Source organism: Leopardus geoffroyi, chromosome A1, assembly GCF_018350155.1.
Source record: "Leopardus geoffroyi isolate Oge1 chromosome A1, O.geoffroyi_Oge1_pat1.0, whole genome shotgun sequence".
NCBI classification, from domain to species: Eukaryota; Metazoa; Chordata; class Mammalia; order Carnivora; family Felidae; genus Leopardus; species Leopardus geoffroyi.
The window spans coordinates 209,531,684-209,550,469 of NC_059326.1; the positions used below are offsets into that span (position 1 = coordinate 209,531,684).

Here is an 18,786-nt window from a genome sequence, read left to right on the forward strand (position 1 = left end):
AGTGGCTTGTTCATGTTACTTTTTTTTACAAAGTGTTTATTTATTTTGAGAGAGGGAGAGAGAGAGAGAGCAAGCGTGCGAGTGAGCAGAGGGGCAGAACTCACCCCAATGTGGGGCTTGAACTCACCAACTGTGAGATCATGACCTGAGCCAAAATTGAGTCAAATGCTTAACTGACTGAGCCATCTAGGCGTCTCTCATGTTATTTTAATTAGGGGAAAATATAGAAGGCTAGGGAGAAAGATAGGACCCTTTGTATTTAATCCCAAACCAGACTGAAATCTTGTCATTTAGTCAGGACTTTTGAAAATCGTTCTTTTCTACTCTCTTAGAGACACTAATATACTGAATACTTAATGCTTGAATTTTACCTCAAATTAGTTTTTTATTGTATGACACTATAAGGAATGCAAAGTCATGTAAAATGCAGTCTGCCCTCCAAATTTCTAGTAGGAGAAATAGAGATGTATTTCAGAGAAGCCCACAGTAATAAATTGTACACTGTGGCCCAGTACATTTAAGTGTACATTTGTATGTTTATATTATCTGACACAGCATTTTCATTAAATTGTATTTATATTTGTTTTATGTAATGTACTCTGATGCTATCTCTTCTGTTTGTATATCCTGTTCTGTTCCATTTTTTAAGAATGCTGGCATTTATTTCATGACCCACTAATGAGTCATATTCTTCAGTGCTAAAAACAAACAAACTGGAGTATGTTAAGTATTATTTTAAACCATTTTGTACCTTACTTCCGTTGAAGCAAGTGTGCATGGGATGGACACTTGCTTCAAAGATGGGCCCTCCATGTAAGGTGTGTGACAAATTCCACCAGGTTTAGGTTCAGAAGATACCCATAGTCCTGTTTCTACCTTGATTCAACCAACATTTAGTTTTAGATCACTTTCTTGAGAACTTTATTCATCAAAGAATCCCCCAAACGGTTTAAACGTCTATGGAACTGAAGTTCTCTTTCACTTTATGGAGGTGTGTGTATACATATAGCTACTACACTAGCACTTTAGAGCATTTCGTGAGCTGCTATCTCCTTGTCTAACTTGTATTTTACCCAGTTAACAGGGAAATAGCTGGAGCACTGTTTCAAAAAACGTATCTCCAATAACATATCAGCAGTCGAGGCTGATTATTAGAAAATACTAATTAAAGAGATAGGGGCTCCTGGCTGGCTCAGTCAGTGGAGCATGCAACTCTTGATCGCCAGGTAATAAGTTCAGGCCCCATGTTCAGTGTAGAGATAACTTAAAAATAAAATCTTAATAAAAAAAAGTAAGTATGTGAGGAGGAGTGATTCTGATAAATGTAATTGTTAATATCCATTTTCTTTTATTTACACATAGAACAGTCCCTTCGACTTATTCCTCTGCAACACTCTAAAGTGGCCAGTGTTGTAAGAGATCAGAATCTTTCTAATGTTTGGACAGTTGAATATGCCCTTGAATTATTACTTATTGGTGGCCTAGTTCCAGAGGCTGTGTGGTTGGCACATAAACTTGGAGACTGGAAGACATCTGTTTCAATTGGTGTGGCCTTCCAACTATTCTGTAAACATGATAGTAATTTCACAAGGTATGTATTTTTAGGCAAACATAGGCTGAGAAACAGTATAATAGTATCATCTAACTATTTTTTATTTCTCTCATTGCTGGCATTTATGCACTTTGTGGAATCCTTAGTCCAGAATTGTCCAATAAAACTTTCTTCAGTGATGGAAATGTTCTCTATGTGCAGTTCAGTATGATAGCTGTTAGCCACATGTAACCATTGAGCACTTGAATTGTGGCTAATAAGACCAAGGAATTGAATTTTCAACCTAATTTAAATTTAAATAGCTAAATGCAGTTAGGGGCTGCTGTGTTGGACAGCTCAGCAGCTCTTTTGTGTTAAATCTTTTATTTAAAAAAAAAAACAACAACCTTTTTATTTAGCACATTTGTTAGTAATGTCCTCAAAGTGCTTATTGTCAATGGGAGAGTTTGCCTATTTTAAGTAGGGTTTGAATTTTAAGCTAATAAGTCTAATCTCTATATTTTAACTTTTCTATTATAGTACTACTATATCTTTGATATTTTTCAGTTCAATAATTCAACATATGTGTATTTCTTAAGTAAGTGCTCTGTACTAAGCTCTGTGCCAGGTAGCTTAATGGATATAAAGTTAAATGGTACATAGACTCCATGTTTAAGGCATTTATAGTTTAGTAGAGAAATTAAGGCAAAACATTATTATAATTTAGATAATATGGTAAGAAAAGTGCCAGTGGTGCAGTGGAGAGAGCAATAATATCAAATGGGCATAGGACAGGAAATGGAGATAACATTTAGATGGGCATTGAAGGAAAGACAGAATCTCAACAAATTGAGTAGCTGTGGAGAGAGATAACATTCCAAACATGAGCAAAGGCATATAGCAAAAGACAAGTTTGGTTCAATTTGGATCGAGTAGTATGGAGGGCAGCAATGGGAAATAATGATGGGAAGGTATATTAGTATCATAATCCTGGAGACCCTTAAAAATCCCCTTAATGTAATATTTCCCCAATTATTTTCCCCCAATTATTACTTTTTAAAATAGAGGATGAATAAAAGTAAATTTCACTGTTCCTTAACATTTCATGTTTAGCTCTTAATGTGTTAATATTTCCTTTTTTCAGAATTTGGATTCATTTTCCTTAATTTGATGTGATTTCAGGTCCAAGAAAAAGGGTCTGAATTTGCCAGTAAATATGACTCCAGCACAGATTTTCCAGGAAAAACTGCAGTGTTTTTTAGGTCGGCCAGCCTCTTTGGAAACAAAAAATGAAATGGGCTCAAAATACAAACAATTTACAGGTGTGTTACCTACATATAGTCTGACATATATATCAGCTTAATTGATATAAACCTTCTGATATTTTAAAAAGCTTATTAATATCCATAAATATATTAACACTTTGAAGTAAGCTTATCAAATATAAAAGTATGCTATTTATTCTTAATCATGGGAGCTTCTAAAATTTATGCCAGCTCAAAAAACAATGATCAGTAACTGAATGATACTCTGATTTTTCATACATATTTTTTGACTAGTTGTATTTTGCTATATTTGGATTATTTTCTTTTGCAGTCATAGAGTCGTAGAATCTCATAAACAGGAGGGTACTTAAAAGTATTTAGTTCAGGGGCGCCTGGGTGGCTCAGTCGGTTAAGCAGCCGACTTCGGCTCAGGTCATGATCTCGGCGTCCGTGAGTTCGAGCCCGCGTCGGGCTCTGTGCTGACAGCTCGGAGCCTGGAGCCCGTTTCAGATTCTGTGTCTCCCTCACTCTGACCCTCCCCCGTTCATGCTCTGTCTCTCTCTGTCTCAAAAATAAATAAAAGTTAAAAAAAAAAAAAGGTATTTAGTTCAACTCTTGCCTAGTGCATAAATCACAGAGTTGGTTTTGTTTTTAATTTGAAAATTTTATAGGAGTATTACAAAATTAAAAATAATGTAATATCACATATATTACATAGATTTACTCAGGAGCCCTGTAAAATTTGTTTTATAGCTGGAGACATTTAGATGAAAAGTAATGAAGTTGGGTACTTAAAGTTGTATGTACTGTTGTATGTTGTATGTACTGTAGGACCCTTTGGTTTTATTAGTTCTTGTCTCCATTAAGCAGAGAGGCTTCTAACTCTAGATTCTTAGAACTTACTAATTGTAACTTCTCTTTCCAGAAAGAATGCATAATACCTGGAAATCTTACTGAAAACTTTGATAATTACCTGCCAATATTTTTGAAAATAAATGGAGAGAAAATGTAACTACATGAAAGTTGGTTTTGAAAAAAAAGACTAAAAGGGACACCTGGGTGGCTCAATCAGTTAAAAAAGTACTATGGTGGACTGTTAAGAAAAAAAATTACTCTCCCACTAGCTGCATTCACATAATGTTGTATTCTATTTTGGTGTCTTTCTTGATACTTTTTTCCCATCAGTATTTTTTCATTTATTATTTTTTAACTCAGGACTATGTTCCAAGTATATTTTTGTTACATAGTTGTTGTTTTTATAATATCTTGTATAACTTTGCAAAAGGTCTTATGCTCTGATCTTTTAAAATTTTTTAATTTTTATTTGTTTATTTGATAGAGCGAGCATACACAGGAGAGGCAGAGAGAAAGAAAATCTTAAGTAGACTCCACACCCAACACGGAGCCTGATGTGGGGCTGGTGCTCATAAACCATGAGATCATTACCTGAGCCCAAATCAGGAGTCCAGTGCTTAACCTACTGAGCCATCCAGGCACTGCCCCCCTCTATAATCTTTTTTTTTTTTTTAATTTTTTTAATATTTATTTATTTTTGAGAGAGAGACAGAGAGACAGAGCACAAGTTGGGGAGGTACAGAGAGAGGGAGACACAGAATCAGAAGCAGGCTCCGAGCTGTCAGCACAGAGCCCGATACAGGGCTCGAACCCACAAACCATGAGATCATGACCTGAGCCGAATACCTGAGCAGATACTCAACTGACTGAGCCATCCAGGCGCCCCTGCCCCCCCTCTATAATCTTAAAGTAACAGAATAGTTATTAAATTTCTGTGTAGAAGTTGAGATGTTTTGCATGTCAACCATTATGTTCATTTTTGATGATAATTTTTTTCAGATACGAAATTTTATACTACAAAATAGGATCAGCATAATATAAATTTTAACTATTTTACTTAATTTTGTATTTGGTAGATCCCATTGAAGAAGAAGATGCAAATCTCCTTTTTGGTTCAGTGCAGGAAGTACTGAAAGCAGCAGTTATGGCTGATGCAGATATTCTTTCAGAGACGTTTCAACTTCTGCTAAACTCTGCCAAGGACTTCAGTAAGAGACTGTGGGGCTTAGTCCCGGTCAGCTTGTATCTCCCGGCTCCTCCATTATATTGTCCTCAGCCAGCTATTCTTAGCGAAGTAAGCTTAGTTCTTAACCTTTTAATTAATTTAAAGTTGATTTTATCCAAATTTTGCAATAGACAACTTGATAATAATTATCAAGTTAGGAATGCAAGCTCTGAAGACAAACTTCCAGATCCTAGCTTTGCTGTTTATTAATTGTATAATCTTAAGCAATGTACTAAACTGTTTAAGTTTCCTTATCTGTCAAATGCAGATGATGATAGTACCTGTAATAATATTATTGTTAGGATTAAATGAGATATTCTGTAAAAGCTTTTACCTTAGGGCCTAGGACACATACTACACATTCAATAAATATTAAAATTATTGCAATAATAAAACAAAATCAAGAGAGAATTCTCTATATGCAGGTTTTAAAAAAATAGATGTTTGTTTAGGGTAATAAGTAATAAATGTCAGATTTTAGAAGACCTACATTATTTTGGTCTTTTATTTACCTCATTGTCTTTGATTCTTTTGAAAGACTTCTTCTGATTTTTTTTTTTTTTTTAATTTGATAGGTCATTTTTTTCTCCTGCACTATTCAATTGATAGTTCTGTCATATAAACAGCAAGACAGTGTTCCTCTCAGGAACTTTTTCTCTGCTCTCACTAAAAATCACAACATTATAATTAGCTGGCTTTAAGATTTAAAGTATGAATGCAAATTATTTTAATGTTTGATTGATATTTTTAAGTGATTCTGGTATTGTTTCTTTACTGCTTACTGTTTTAGTATTAGCAGCCTCTATCTCTTACCTGTTTTTTTTCTTTTCCTTTTTGAGTTTTTTGTTATATTGTTATTTGTTATATTTAAGGTTATATTTCAATAGGTTAAAAATATTTCATTTATTGATATTTCAAATGTAATATGTTATACATGGAAGAAATAAATAGTCCATTGTATTTCTTAATAATTCTCTTTTCTGTCACATCTGAGTCTTCAACACATTGGTTTAGAAATTAGGAATACCATTTAAGCTATTTTTGGAATAGCCTATGCTGATATTAGTTTGAGTGGTTACTATCCTTAGTAGTGATTCATTTTATTATTTTGTTTTTATTAAAATAATCCTCAGTGGTAGGATTTTTCCTAAGTATCACTCTATATCAATTAGGACCCTTTGGATTGGGTATAATAGAAAACTTGGTAAGTTGGCTGGTATAATTAAGAAGCCCAGTTAAGTAGGGTAGCCTTTTGACTCAGTTATGCTACCACAGACTTGAGCTCTTTCTCTCTAGTTTATTTTCTAAGGTGGCAGTTTCAACTTAAGTCCATCTCTCTTTGTGGGAGCAGAATGGCTACCAGCAGCTTCTAAGGATACCTTGTCCATGTCCAGAGGGAGAGAGAAGGGGAAAAACAAAAACAGTACAAGTATTTCTTCTCCAGCATTCCAGGCAAGGGTACTGGGAGTCACTCTTGGCTAGGGATAATGCAAAGTACATTTTGTAGCCCCTTAGGGCCTTCCCCTGAGAGCTGGGGAAGTATCAGCTCTCACTGAATCGTATGGGCTATGTAGGGGAAGGGCAGATACTCCATTAAAAATTGAGTACTGTGAAGAAGTAACTGTGGTAGGATGATGGGGAAGCAAATGTTTAGATACTGTCTCACTCTCTAGAAACTAATTTTTAGCTACTGGCTTGTTAGTGTTTATTCAGCAAATGTTTGTTGGATCCTACTACATGCTGGACTTTATTCTATGCATTATGTTAATACAAAGATAGATGACAAGGTCTTTGCTTTTGAGTAGATCTCAGTATGGTGGGCAACATACATGAATCAGTATAGAATAATTTAGTGAAAATTGTCATGGATGTCTGAGCAAAGTGCCATAGTCACACACAACAGGAGAGCTTCACAGAGGGGCCGACATTGAAATATAAGGATTTTTCCAGGCATAGAAGGGAAAAGGCATTCTCCTTAAAAGGAGCCCTCTTTTTAACATTCTACCAATGGAGTCTGGAGTGGTGGGCTTTAACTGCTTGTAAGGGAAGACTTAGGCTTAGGGTCAGTTTAGCCCTTTACATTATTTGAGATGAGAGAAATTTCTTTGACACTAGAAATAGCTATAGTTGAAATCTATGAGGCCATCCCTCAAAATATCCTTCATAAATCTCCAGGAACATTCTAGTTTGAGAAGCACTATTTTTATTTTCACTGTAACATTTAAAATTTTCATATTACTATCTACTGAGAATCGATTGTTTTATTTTCTTTAGGAAGATGGTGATGATCTTCTTTTAAAAGCTGAAAAGGATAATCGCCAAAAGGTGTCTGGAATCCTTCAGCGTGTTCTCTTGCTTTTCCGGGCAGCTCGCTGTTCTTTTCCGGTAGCACAGTGGTACATCTTGCAGTTGAGATGGGCAAGAAAAGTCATGCAGAAGGTGTGGAGATGTCTTAGTCATTTATGTGCTATGCTATGTTAAACTATTTAAATATACTAATATTTATTAATATCTCCAAATATTTATAATCATGACATTTTCCCAAGGAATCCTATACTATGAATCAATAGATTTCAGGTTTGTTTATAATAAGCAACCTAGCCAGACTAAATTTTTTCTGCTGAAAGATAAGGACTCTGAACTGAGTCTCTTTGTTAGTCCCATCCTGTCTGACAATACAAAGTAAAATATAGTAAGTTATATATAACTGGTAGTTATATGTAGGTAGTTTCAGTTACTTTTTTTCTTTGTCCCACCATCATTGAAGATGTAAGCTCAGTTCAGGGTTTTCCCCGACTTTGCTCTGAAATACTATCTACTGTGTTCTGTGGGGACTAATGTGGGGTCAAGCCCTGGGAGGTTAGAGTTGGTTCTTGGCTGTGTGTTTCCTTTCAGTACTCTCCACCAGTTGGAGTCTCTCCCTTGCTATCTTCTGAGATGTGCAATTCAGTGTGATTCTGGGGCCATCATCCCCTTCCACACTGACTTCAGCTGAGTCGTAGTTGCATTCTTACCTGATCAACAGTCAGATGGGACATTTGTTGGTATGTCCCTTCTCCAGCTGCACATCCTTTGTAGGCCAGTTGTCTGTCTCTGTGAAATGTGGAACTAAATATTATTAGCCCTAAATGTCTTTAATTTGGCCCTTGATTATGTTTAAAACAAGAATTTACTATTTTTGGTAGGAAACTTTAGACTTTGAGAAGTTACCAAGTTGTTTTTGAAAATTAGACTTTTTTTAGAGAGAACGATTTGTGAAATTTGCATACAGCTACTATAAAAATGTAAGATGAAACTGTACCCATTCTGTATTTTGTTATCCCAAAGTTGTTTTTAAAGTATGGCAAAGAGTTTTCCTGTATTATTGAAAGATTGGTTTTAATAGTATCAAGGTCTGCTGAGCCTGATTATTTGTTATAGGAAACTTCATTTTAAAAATTATTTAAGTAAACAGTTTTCTACAATAAAGTTGTAATTAGGTTTCCATTGAGGTTTTACCTTATGTACTAAATCCCAACAGTCATCTCATTTAATCTAGCTTTAATTAATGCAGCTAGCATAAAGACTGTGCAGATTCTCTTAAAATTATCAACACAGCTAAAGACATTCCTCAAAGGAGTAACAGGCTGCAGACTAGGGCCTTTGGGTGTATAGTCATTGCCACTCTGACTGTCCAGTGCCCTCTTTGTCTTGCAGCTTACCTTTAAAGCTTGTCAACCCCTCAGCTATACACACAAGTGACCTGTAAATTCCCTCTAATTCAGTCTTCCTAAAATACATCTGATAGTTTTATTGTTAGCCTGTGTATTTATTGATATTGGGAGAGGTGCCAAAGATGTGGAGATCCATTCGTATAGAAGTATGTACAATATATAAGTGTATATACTTCTATATTCTCCTGTATTGCTGTTTTCTCTGCCTTTTTCATTTAGACTTTATTGGGCATATAATTTAACTACAGATTTAGTTGTAGTAAATTAATGTTTTCTAATTGGTGGGAATGGCGGAACACTTGTTGCTACCAAAATTATAAGGTCTTTATTCATGGAAGCAAAAAATCATGTTTCTCATGAAGTTCATACTAAAATGTGACCTGGAGCTACAGGAATCTGAACAATTGATAGGGGCCAGACATCTGATTACAAGATGGCTTGTGCACATGGCTAAGAAGTTGGTGCTGGTTGTTGGCCAGAGGCGTCCCCCTGAGGAAGTGATCCAAAAGACAGCAAGGTGAAAGCTACAATGCCGTTGTGATTTAATCCCAGAAATCCCATACAATCACTTCTGTATTCTGGTCGTTAGAAATTAGCTGGTCTAGGGGCACCTGGGTGGCTCAGTTGGTTTAGCGTCCGACTTTGGCTCAGGTCATGATCTCACAGTTCGTGGGTTCGAGCCCTGCGTCAGGCTCTGTGCTGACAACTCAGAGCCTGGAGCCTACTTTGCATTCTGTGTCTCCCTCTCTCTTCCCCTCCCCCGCTCATGCTCGTGATCTCTCTCTCTCAAAAATAAATAAACAAAAAAACAATAAAAAAAAAAAGAAACTAGTTGGTCTAGTAGGGTCTACCCTCAAGGTGAGGGAAGTTAGGCTGTACCTTTGAAGGAATGAATTGTTAAGAATTTGTGGACATATTTTAAAACCATCATACCATTATACCAAAGTGAACAATAATTCTTTATTAAATCCAATACCTGGTCCATAATAAAATTACTCTGATTATTTTGAAAATGTCTTTTTTATAGATTTTTGAAATCAAGGTCCAACTGAAGTTAACCCATGTTTGATTATGAGATAATAGGAAGGACTATATTATCAAGTCTGACACAAAAGAATCAAAAGACTTAACCCAGGATCAAACTTTATACCAATAATTTCAAGGATATAGGTAACTAAAAGACACAGGTGAAACCTGGACTTACATTGCTCCCAAGATTTTTCTTGCTGTGGAAGGATGTGGCCTGGCCTTTGTTTAACATCATGACACAAAAGAGAACTATATCACTTATTGAACATGTCCTTTTTATATCTCTTTAATTATATAGCTTGTGTGACATTTTCCAATGAGCCATACTCCATAAATCCATGCATTATAGATTTATTTATAATAACCAACCTAGCTAGGCTCTGTACATCTAGTAAATACCATTGTTTGACAAGAAGTCTGTCATTAGAATGCTTACAAGGGGATTTGACAAGATCCTGTCTTTGTAGAAATGAATAGAAGAGGGAGAAAATAGATTACAAGCCTGCCGCTAATCCTTTCATTTTCGGGTGTATGTCCCTTAGATTCCTTTCCTTTTATTCTATAACAGTGTCCTTTAATTTCCTTTTCTTTTCTTGGTTTGTAGAGAAACTTGGTCATTTGTTCTGTACCGTATTCTGCATTTGTTTGATAGTTTATTCATTTAGTGTCATTTGACTTGTTCCTCTTTCCTTTTATTTCCTGTGAACTGGTAATTAAACTATATTCATTGAGATACAGAGGCTTGATCAGGTTCACATTTTCTTAGAAAAAGTTATGTAGGTAGGGGCACCTGGGTGGCTCAGTTGGTTGAGACTCCGATTCTTGATTTCAGCTCAGATCATGATCCCAGGGTTGTAGGATAGAGCCCCACGTTGGGCTGTATGCAGAGCATGGAGACTGATTAAGATTCTCTTTCTCAAATTAAAAGTAGAACTACCCTATGACCCAGCAATTGCACTACTAGGTTATTTATCCAAGGGATACAGGTGTGCTGTTTTGAGGGCACACATGTACCCCAACGTTTATAGCAGCACTATCAACAATAGCCAAAGTATGGAAAGAGCGCAAATGTCCATCAACAGATGAACAAATAAAGAAGATGTGGTATATATACACAATGGAGTATTACTTGGCAATCAAAAAGAACGAAATCTTGCCATTTGCAACTATGTGGGTGGAACTAGAGGGTATTATGCTAAGCGAACTTAGAGAAAGACAAATATCATATAACTTCATTCATATGAGGACATTAAGACAAAGAACAGATGGGGCGCCTGGGTGGCGCAGTCGGTTAAGCGTCCGACTTCAGCCAGGTCACGATCTCGCGGTCCGTGAGTTCGAGCCCTGCATCAGGCTCTGGGCTGATGGCTCAGAGCCTGGAGCCTGTTTCCGATTCTGTGTCTCCGTCTCTCTCTGCCCCTCCCCCGTTCATGCTCTGTCTCTCTCTGTCCCCCAAAAAATAAATAAACGTTGAAAAAATAAAAATAAAAAAAAAAAGACAAAGAACAGATGAACATAATGGAAGGGAAGCAAAAATAATATAAAAACAGGGAGGGGGGCAAAACAGAAGAGACTCTCAAAGGTGGAGAACAAACAGAGGGTTACTGGAGGGGTTGGTTGTGGGGGTTGGGCTAAATGGGTAAGGGGCATTAAGGATTCTACTCCTGAAATCATTGTTGCACTATATACTAACTTGGATGTAAATAAATAAAAATAAAATAAAAAATTCTCTTTCTCTCTCCCTCTGCCCCTCTTCCCCCTCACACACTCTCTCTCTCAAAAAAAAAAAAAGTTATGTAGGTAGATATACCTTTTGTCATATTTGTTTTTAGGTACTGCACATAGTTTTATTTTGAATGAGAGTTAGATGCTTAAATTTCTTTATTATGCCTTTGGGGAAAGTCAGGACAAATAGCATCAAGTTCTATATAGGCAAAACTGAGTGACAGAAAAAATTGCCTACAACCTTCTTTTCTCTTTTGTGTTCTAAGTTAGTGAATTTCTTGAATTAAATTTGTGAGCAGGGCACCTGGGTGGCTCAGTCAGTTAAATATTCGACTCTTGATTTTGGCTCACGTCATGATCTCAGGGTTTGTGAGATCGAACCCCGCCATCAGGCCGTGAGCTGACAGTGTGGAACCTGCTTTGGATTCTCTCTCTCTCTCTCTCTCTCTCTCTCTCTCTCTGTCCTTCCCCGTGCACATTTTTTTCTCTCTCTCTCTCAAAATAAATAAACATTTAAATATGTGAGCCAAGTTTCTGAAAGGATAGTTCATTTCAGAGATACTTTCTTACATAGTGTAAGAACCATGCTGTATTTTTCATTCTCTATGGTTTATGTTACCTGTCTTGTTTGTTGCTTTATAGTTTCCTTAAAAATAGATTTAGATGACTGATAATTAACATATTCTATCATTCTTTCAGATTCGAATGAAAGGGTCCCTTCCTTCATTGAGTCCTTTCCCTGAGTCATTACTTAATTATTGTAAAGGAGGTGTAGCATTCTTTCGACCTGGAGCAGCTGGAGACAGCAAGCTTGATGAAGTTTCCGTTAAAGCAATAGGTTTGTCCAAAATGAACTGCTTGCTTAGAAATTAGGCCTAAATATTGATAATGATGTAATTTGCAGTTGATTTGGTGAAGTTTCTATACAGTGGAATATTATGCTGGCAATGAAAAGATACGTGTGTGTAACCACCTTGGAAATGTATCCAGGATACATTAAGTGAAAAGAAGAGCTAGTTTCAAAACAGCGTGCATAGTATAATTATATATATATTTGTGTACTTGTATTGCTTTTAATAAAAACATTGTTCAATAATGGAAAGTATGTTTCTAGTATTAAAAAATTTTAAACTTAAATGCCCATCATAAATGATTTTCCAAATAAGTGAGCTGTACAGTATTAAGTAGAGCTATGTGTGTTGGCTTCGAACATTATCTACAATATACTATGAAGTTTAAAGCAAGTAAACTACTAGAGTAATTTATTTACTCTAGTAAATAGAGTAAGTTATTTATTCTAAAACTGTTTTCAATATTTTCATGCAACTGACATGCGTGAAATGCTCTAGAATAATGTGTATAAAAATTATGAAAGGATTTCCATGACTTTTATTTAAGGTGTTGGTAATGAGCATATGTTTGTTTCATAATCAACAAAATAAAGACATAGGTTTTGGAAAAAAAAATACCCAGCAGAGGTGAAGTTGTTATAATAGTAATATACATACTAATCCAATCTTTTATATTTGTATCCCTGGTTTAGGTTGCTTCAGAGAACTTTGTGCTTTGTGTTGGATGCTACATGTTCGTGATAAATTATCCTATAGTTGCAGGCAATATCAGAAAGCAAGAGAAAATGTGGAGGGGAAAAAGGTATTTACCTACACAAGAATAAGAAAAATGAACAAACATTACTTGGGAAATTACTGCTTGATAGAAGGTTTTATTGTTTTCTGACAAACTTTCTTTTGAACTCATCCTGATCTATCCATCTAAAGTGAAAAGGAAATATATTTCTCAATACCCATTTAGGATGTCGAAGTGGAGTTTGATTCTTGTATGGTTGAGCACGGTCTCAGTGCAGTGGAGTGGGCACACAGAATGCTGCCCTTTTCTCGGTTTTCTAATATTGAAGAACTTATTCAGGATCTAATTTTGAGCCTTATTGGAGATCTGCCACCAATCAGAAAGGTAATGTGAATGTAGGTGAAAAAAACTAAATGAAAATCAGAGACATTAAAGGATTTTTACTTTATTTTAATTAAAAATGATGTTGCTCATGAAACTCTTTTTTTTAATTTTCCTGAAGGTAGCAGAAATTTTTGTGAAAGCATTTCCCAATCCTGAGGACATAAGGGTTCCTTTAAGAGAAAAATATTACTGTCTTCAACAGAGACTCAGACACTGTGTTGTGAAAGGTAGTATTTGTTATTTCTTAGATATCTGGTAGATAAATTGCTGGAGATTCCTTGGAAAGCATGTAGTTTCTAGTGCTTATGTTTTTATGCAGTTCTCCTTTCCTTGAAGATAGTGTAAGAAGGCAGAAAGAAGCACTCCTCTATTACTGAAGCACCAGTTTTGCTTTGGAACCAGATAAAGATGACTTCATGTCATGGCTCTGTCAGTTAATGACTGTGTGACTATAGGCAAGTTGCCCAGTCTCTCTGAGCTCCATTTCTTTATATGTAAAACGGGTGTAGTATTATTACCTACTTTATGGATGTGTATTAAAAGAGGGTTAAATAAGGTAAAATATATAAAATAAGCATACAGTGCTTTGTGTAAGGCAGATATTTTGTTGAAAACTAGTATTCTTCTTCCTTCTAATTTTACCCTATACATTCAACATGCCCTTGTGGAAAATTTTTTTTATTGTGGTTAAAACATACGTAATATAAAATTTAATATTTTAAGTGTACAATTCAGTGACATTAACTACATTCATAATGTGGAAATTTTTAAAGAATTCAAATTACCTTTTTTTTTATAACTTAATCTAGTATTTAAGTCTAGTTATGTCCTATGATCATACATTATTGCACTAATATATTTGTGGTTTATATTTTTCTTAAGACTTTTTTGACATTCTCTAAAATGTGCAGTGTATACATTTTATATATATGTTAATGTATAATAATGTTTAAACTTTTTTCTGTAGGCAGCCTTGAAAAACTTACATTCCTATTTCCCACTATTTGAAGTGAAAAAGGTGTCCTTGTTTCTTTGACTAAAATTGTACTCATTTTCTCTTATTCACCACCCTTGGGAATGAAAAAATAGTACTGATTCTTTTTATAATTATCTGTCTGATTTTTTAAATAGTTAAGTTACTTCTTAATTTTTTGTTTTCCAGAGCACATGTTTTTATGGAGTCTGGGCTCTGTCCCTTTTATTGTTCTTTAATGGACCTTCTCTAACTTCTGCAATTCTACCTTAAAATATGCACCATAGCTTTCTGACAAATACAAAGCATGCTCTGTAAGAATGTGGAAATGATTGGATTTCCATGTTCATTAGTTGGATTCCATGTTCCCAGGAGGGACTGGAATTGGGTCCCCTTCTGTCTTTTTAAAATTTTTTAAAAATGTTTTTAAATTTATTTTGAGGGAGAGACAGAGAGAGTGAGTGGGGGAGGGGCAGAGAGAGAGAAGGGGAGGGGAATCTCAAGCAGGTTCCATGCCATCAGCACAGAGCTGGATGAGAGGCTCGAACTCATGGAACTCATGAACGGTGAGATCATGACCTGAGCCAAAACTAAGAGACACTTAACCGACTGAGCCACCCAGGTGCCCTGGATCCCTTTGTGTCTTGAGTTGAAACATTTTAATGTGTTGTAATAAGGCTTTTTGTTTTTTCCTTTATAGGTCCCCAAACTGAGGAAATGATGTCTGTTATTATGCATTCTATTCATAAAGTGAGAGTGAAAGCCCTAAAACGTGTGCAAAGAAATATAGGTTCTTTTGAAATGAATATCTGGGAACCAATTGAAGAAGAAAAACCAGCTGAGGTTCTGGGTTTTGATAGGTTTTCCCTAGGAACTAGTTTGAGCAGGAGCACACTCACAGAACTGGGGAATTCTCTAGTCCACAGTGATGCAGATACAGCAGATACCTTCTCTGAAGCATTGTCAGTTGAAGAAAAAAGTAGGATACATTTCTCTGAAAGGTACAGTTGAGATCTCTTAATAGTAAGCAGTCACTTCCTTTGGAAAAAAATATTTTCAGCATTTCACGCAACAGATGAGTTGATTTCTTGTCCCAGAAACCTCACTTATTGCAGTGTTAACAATATGAATGATAAGTGCTACCCTCCTTTACTCACAAGAATATTAGGAGTGTAAAATGAAACTATATATTTGAAAATTTATTTAAAATATTATTGAGATATGAAATAATTTTGCTACCTGATAGTATAAAATCAGGTAAGTAGATGAAATTGTAGAGTTCACTGGGAGGCTTTTACTGTTTTTAGTAATCTTCAGATTTAAATAGTTTAAGATTATTGGGTTAGCTATATTATTTTTAAGGGATTCCAGGGAAAGAAATTGCACGTTCATCTTTGAAACTTGTCTATAAATTGTTGAGAAATTGTTATTATTTAAACCTCTATTAGTCTAGCTAGATTTTTTCTTTATAATTCCATTATCTGCAATTAAGTTTATCCTTCCCATGACTGAAAGACTAAGTAATCAGCCATAATCTTGTTTAAATGAAATAACTTTATCGACTTCAAATATAAGCATCTGCTTAAACCATGCCTCATAGTATTAGAAATGGTGTGCTTGTTTCACCAGACGATTTCAGTGTTAGTACAGGAATACAATGGTGGCTGCTTGTTGTGCCTTCTTAATAAGAGACATAGACCTCCAGCCCAGGTGCCTAACACGAGCCCTTTCTTTCCCTTATTGGGGGAACTAGGAATCTGTTCTTCCCTAAGGACCATGGTTAAAGGAGACAGATTTAAAAGTAATTGTGACCCAATGCTAATATCATCTTCAATGGGGAAAAACTGAGAGCGTTCCCCTAAGGTCAGGAACAAGACAGGGATGTCCACTCTAGCCACTGTTATTCAACATAGTATTGGAAGTCTTAGCCTCTGCAATCAGACAACACAAAGAAATAAAAGGCATCCAAATCGGCCAGGAGGAGGTCAAACTTTCACTCTTTGCAGATGACATGATAGTCTATATGGAAAACCCAAAAGATTCCACCAAAAAACTGCCAGAACTGATTCATGAATTCAGCAAAGTTGCAGGATACAAAATCAATGCACAGAAATCGGTTGCATTCCTATACACCAACAATGAAGCGACAGAAAGAGAAATCAAGGAATCAATCCCATTTACAGTTGCACAAAAAACCATAAAATACCTAGGAATAAATCTAACCAAAGAGGTGAAAAATCTATACACTGAAAACTATAGAAAGCTTATGAAAGAAAATTGAAGAAGACACAAAAAAATGGAAAAAGGTTCCATGCTCCTGGATAGGAAGAACAAATATTGTTAAAATGTCGATACTACCCAAAGCAATCTACATATTCAATGCAATCCCTATCAAAGTAACACCAGTATTCCTCACAGAGCTAGAACAAATAATTCTAAAATTTGTATGGAACTAGAAAAGACCCTGAATAGCCAAAGCAATCTTGAAAAAGAAAACCAAAGCAGGAGGCATCACAATCCCAGACTTCAAGCTATACTACAAAGCTGTAATCATCAAGACAGTATGGTACTGGCACGAGAACAGACACTCAGATCAATGGAACAGAATAGAGAACCCAGAAATGGACCCACAAATGTATAGCCAACTAATCTTTGTCAAAGCAGGGAAGAATATCCAGTGGACTGAAGACAGTCTCTTCAGCAAGTGGTACTGGGAAAACTGGACAGCGACATGCAGAAGAATGAACCTGGACCACTTTCTTATACCATACATAAAAATAAACTCAAAATGGATGAAAGACCTCAGTGTAAGACAGGAAGCCATCAAAACCCTCGAGGAGAAAGCAGGCAAAAACCTCTTTGATCTTGCTCGCAACTTCTTACTCAACACATCTCCAGAGGCAAGGGAAACAAAAACAAAAATGAACTGCTGGGACCTCATCAAAATAAAAAGCTTCTGCACAGCGAAGGAAACAATCAGCAAAACTAAAAGACAACCGACAGAATGGAAGAAGATATTTGCAAATGACATATCAGATAAAGGCTTAGTATCCAAAATCTATAAAGAACTTATCAAACTCCACACCCAAAAAACAGATAATCCAGTGAAGAAATGGATGAAAGACATGAATAGACACTTCTCCAAGGAAGGCATCCAGATGGCCAACTGACACACGAAAAAATGCTCAATATCACTCATCATCAGGGAAATACAAATCAAAACCACCATGAGATACCACCTTACACCTGTCAGAATGGCTAACATTAACAACTCAGGCAACAACAGATGTTGGTGAGGATACGGAGAAAAAGGATCTCTTTTTGCATTTGTTGGTGGCAATGCAAGCTGGTGCAGCCACTCTGGAAAACAGTATGGAGGTTCCTCAAAAAACTAAAAAGAGAACTACCCTACGACCCAGCATTTGCACTACTAGGCATTTATCCAAGGGATATAGGTGTGCTGTTTCAAAGGGACACATGCACCCCCATGTTTATAGCAGCACTGTCAACAATAGCCAAAGTATGGAAAGAGCCCAGATGTCCCTTGATGGATGAATGGATAAAGAAAATGTGGTGTGTGTGTATATACATATATATATACACACACACACACACACATACACAATGGAGTATTACTCGGCAATCAAAAAGAATGAAATCTTGCCATTTGCAACTACGTGGATGGAACTAGAGGGTATTATGCTAAGTGAAATTAGTCAGAGAAAGACAAGTATATGACTTCACTCATATGAGGACTTTAAGAGACAAAACAGATGAACATAAAGGAAGGGAAATAAAAATATTATAAAAACAGGGAGGGGGACAAAACAGAAGAGATTCATCAGTATGGGGAACAAACTGAGGGTTGCTGGAGGGGTTGTGGGAGAGGGGATGGGCTAAATGGGTAAGGGGCATTAAGGAATCTACTCCTGAAATCATTATTTCACTATATGCCAACTAATTTGGATGTAAATTTTAAAAAATTAAAAATAAAATTAAAAAAATAATAAAAGTAATTATGATTGGCAGTTAAAATGTTCTCCTAGCAGGCTTAATAGCAGTAGAAAGTTTAGAAAAAATGCCCCACTCTTGTGTAGTAAAGAGTCTTGAAGGCATTCCTGCTTGTTGTACCTTGAACAGGGGGAGCTGAAAGGTGCAGATGCAAAAAACAAGAAACCATAAATTAGGATGTATGTTGGTGGCTTGTGATTTCTGTTGACTTTGGATTCCTAAATTCTCACTTGTTAGAGGACCTTTTTGTTTTTTTCAAAAATTCATGTTTTTAAAAGTGAAATTTCTGTGAACACATTTCAGTCTTTTTTAACTCAAATTTCCCCTTTTGATATTTTGTTTTATTTTTTCACTAAGAATGTTCAGCTCTAGTCAACACTTAGAGATCATTTAATCTAACCCCTCATTTGAAAGATACATAATTGAGGCATTAAAAGTATATATATATATAATTCAGTCACAGAGAGAATTTTCATTGTCAGTTCTAA

At 35.8% G+C, this 18,786-nt stretch overlaps 1 protein-coding gene across 11 annotated transcripts in view; it reads left to right on the plus strand.

Annotated features, from left to right (window-relative positions):
* The window catches only part of CPLANE1 (ciliogenesis and planar polarity effector complex subunit 1), a 149,477-nt gene that overhangs the window by 39,708 nt on the left and 90,983 nt on the right, over positions 1-18,786 (plus strand). For all 11 annotated transcript variants that reach the window (XM_045439900.1, XM_045439895.1, XM_045439934.1 and 8 more), the window contains 9 exons: positions 1,363-1,591; positions 2,714-2,853; positions 4,728-4,945; positions 7,151-7,315; positions 12,043-12,181; positions 12,887-12,996; positions 13,156-13,314; positions 13,433-13,541; positions 14,988-15,288. In XM_045439900.1, coding sequence (XP_045295856.1) covers positions 1,363-1,591; positions 2,714-2,853; positions 4,728-4,945; positions 7,151-7,315; positions 12,043-12,181; positions 12,887-12,996; positions 13,156-13,314; positions 13,433-13,541; positions 14,988-15,288 — 1,570 coding nt within the window. The remainder of the gene's footprint in view (positions 1-1,362; positions 1,592-2,713; positions 2,854-4,727; positions 4,946-7,150; positions 7,316-12,042; positions 12,182-12,886; positions 12,997-13,155; positions 13,315-13,432; positions 13,542-14,987; positions 15,289-18,786) is intronic.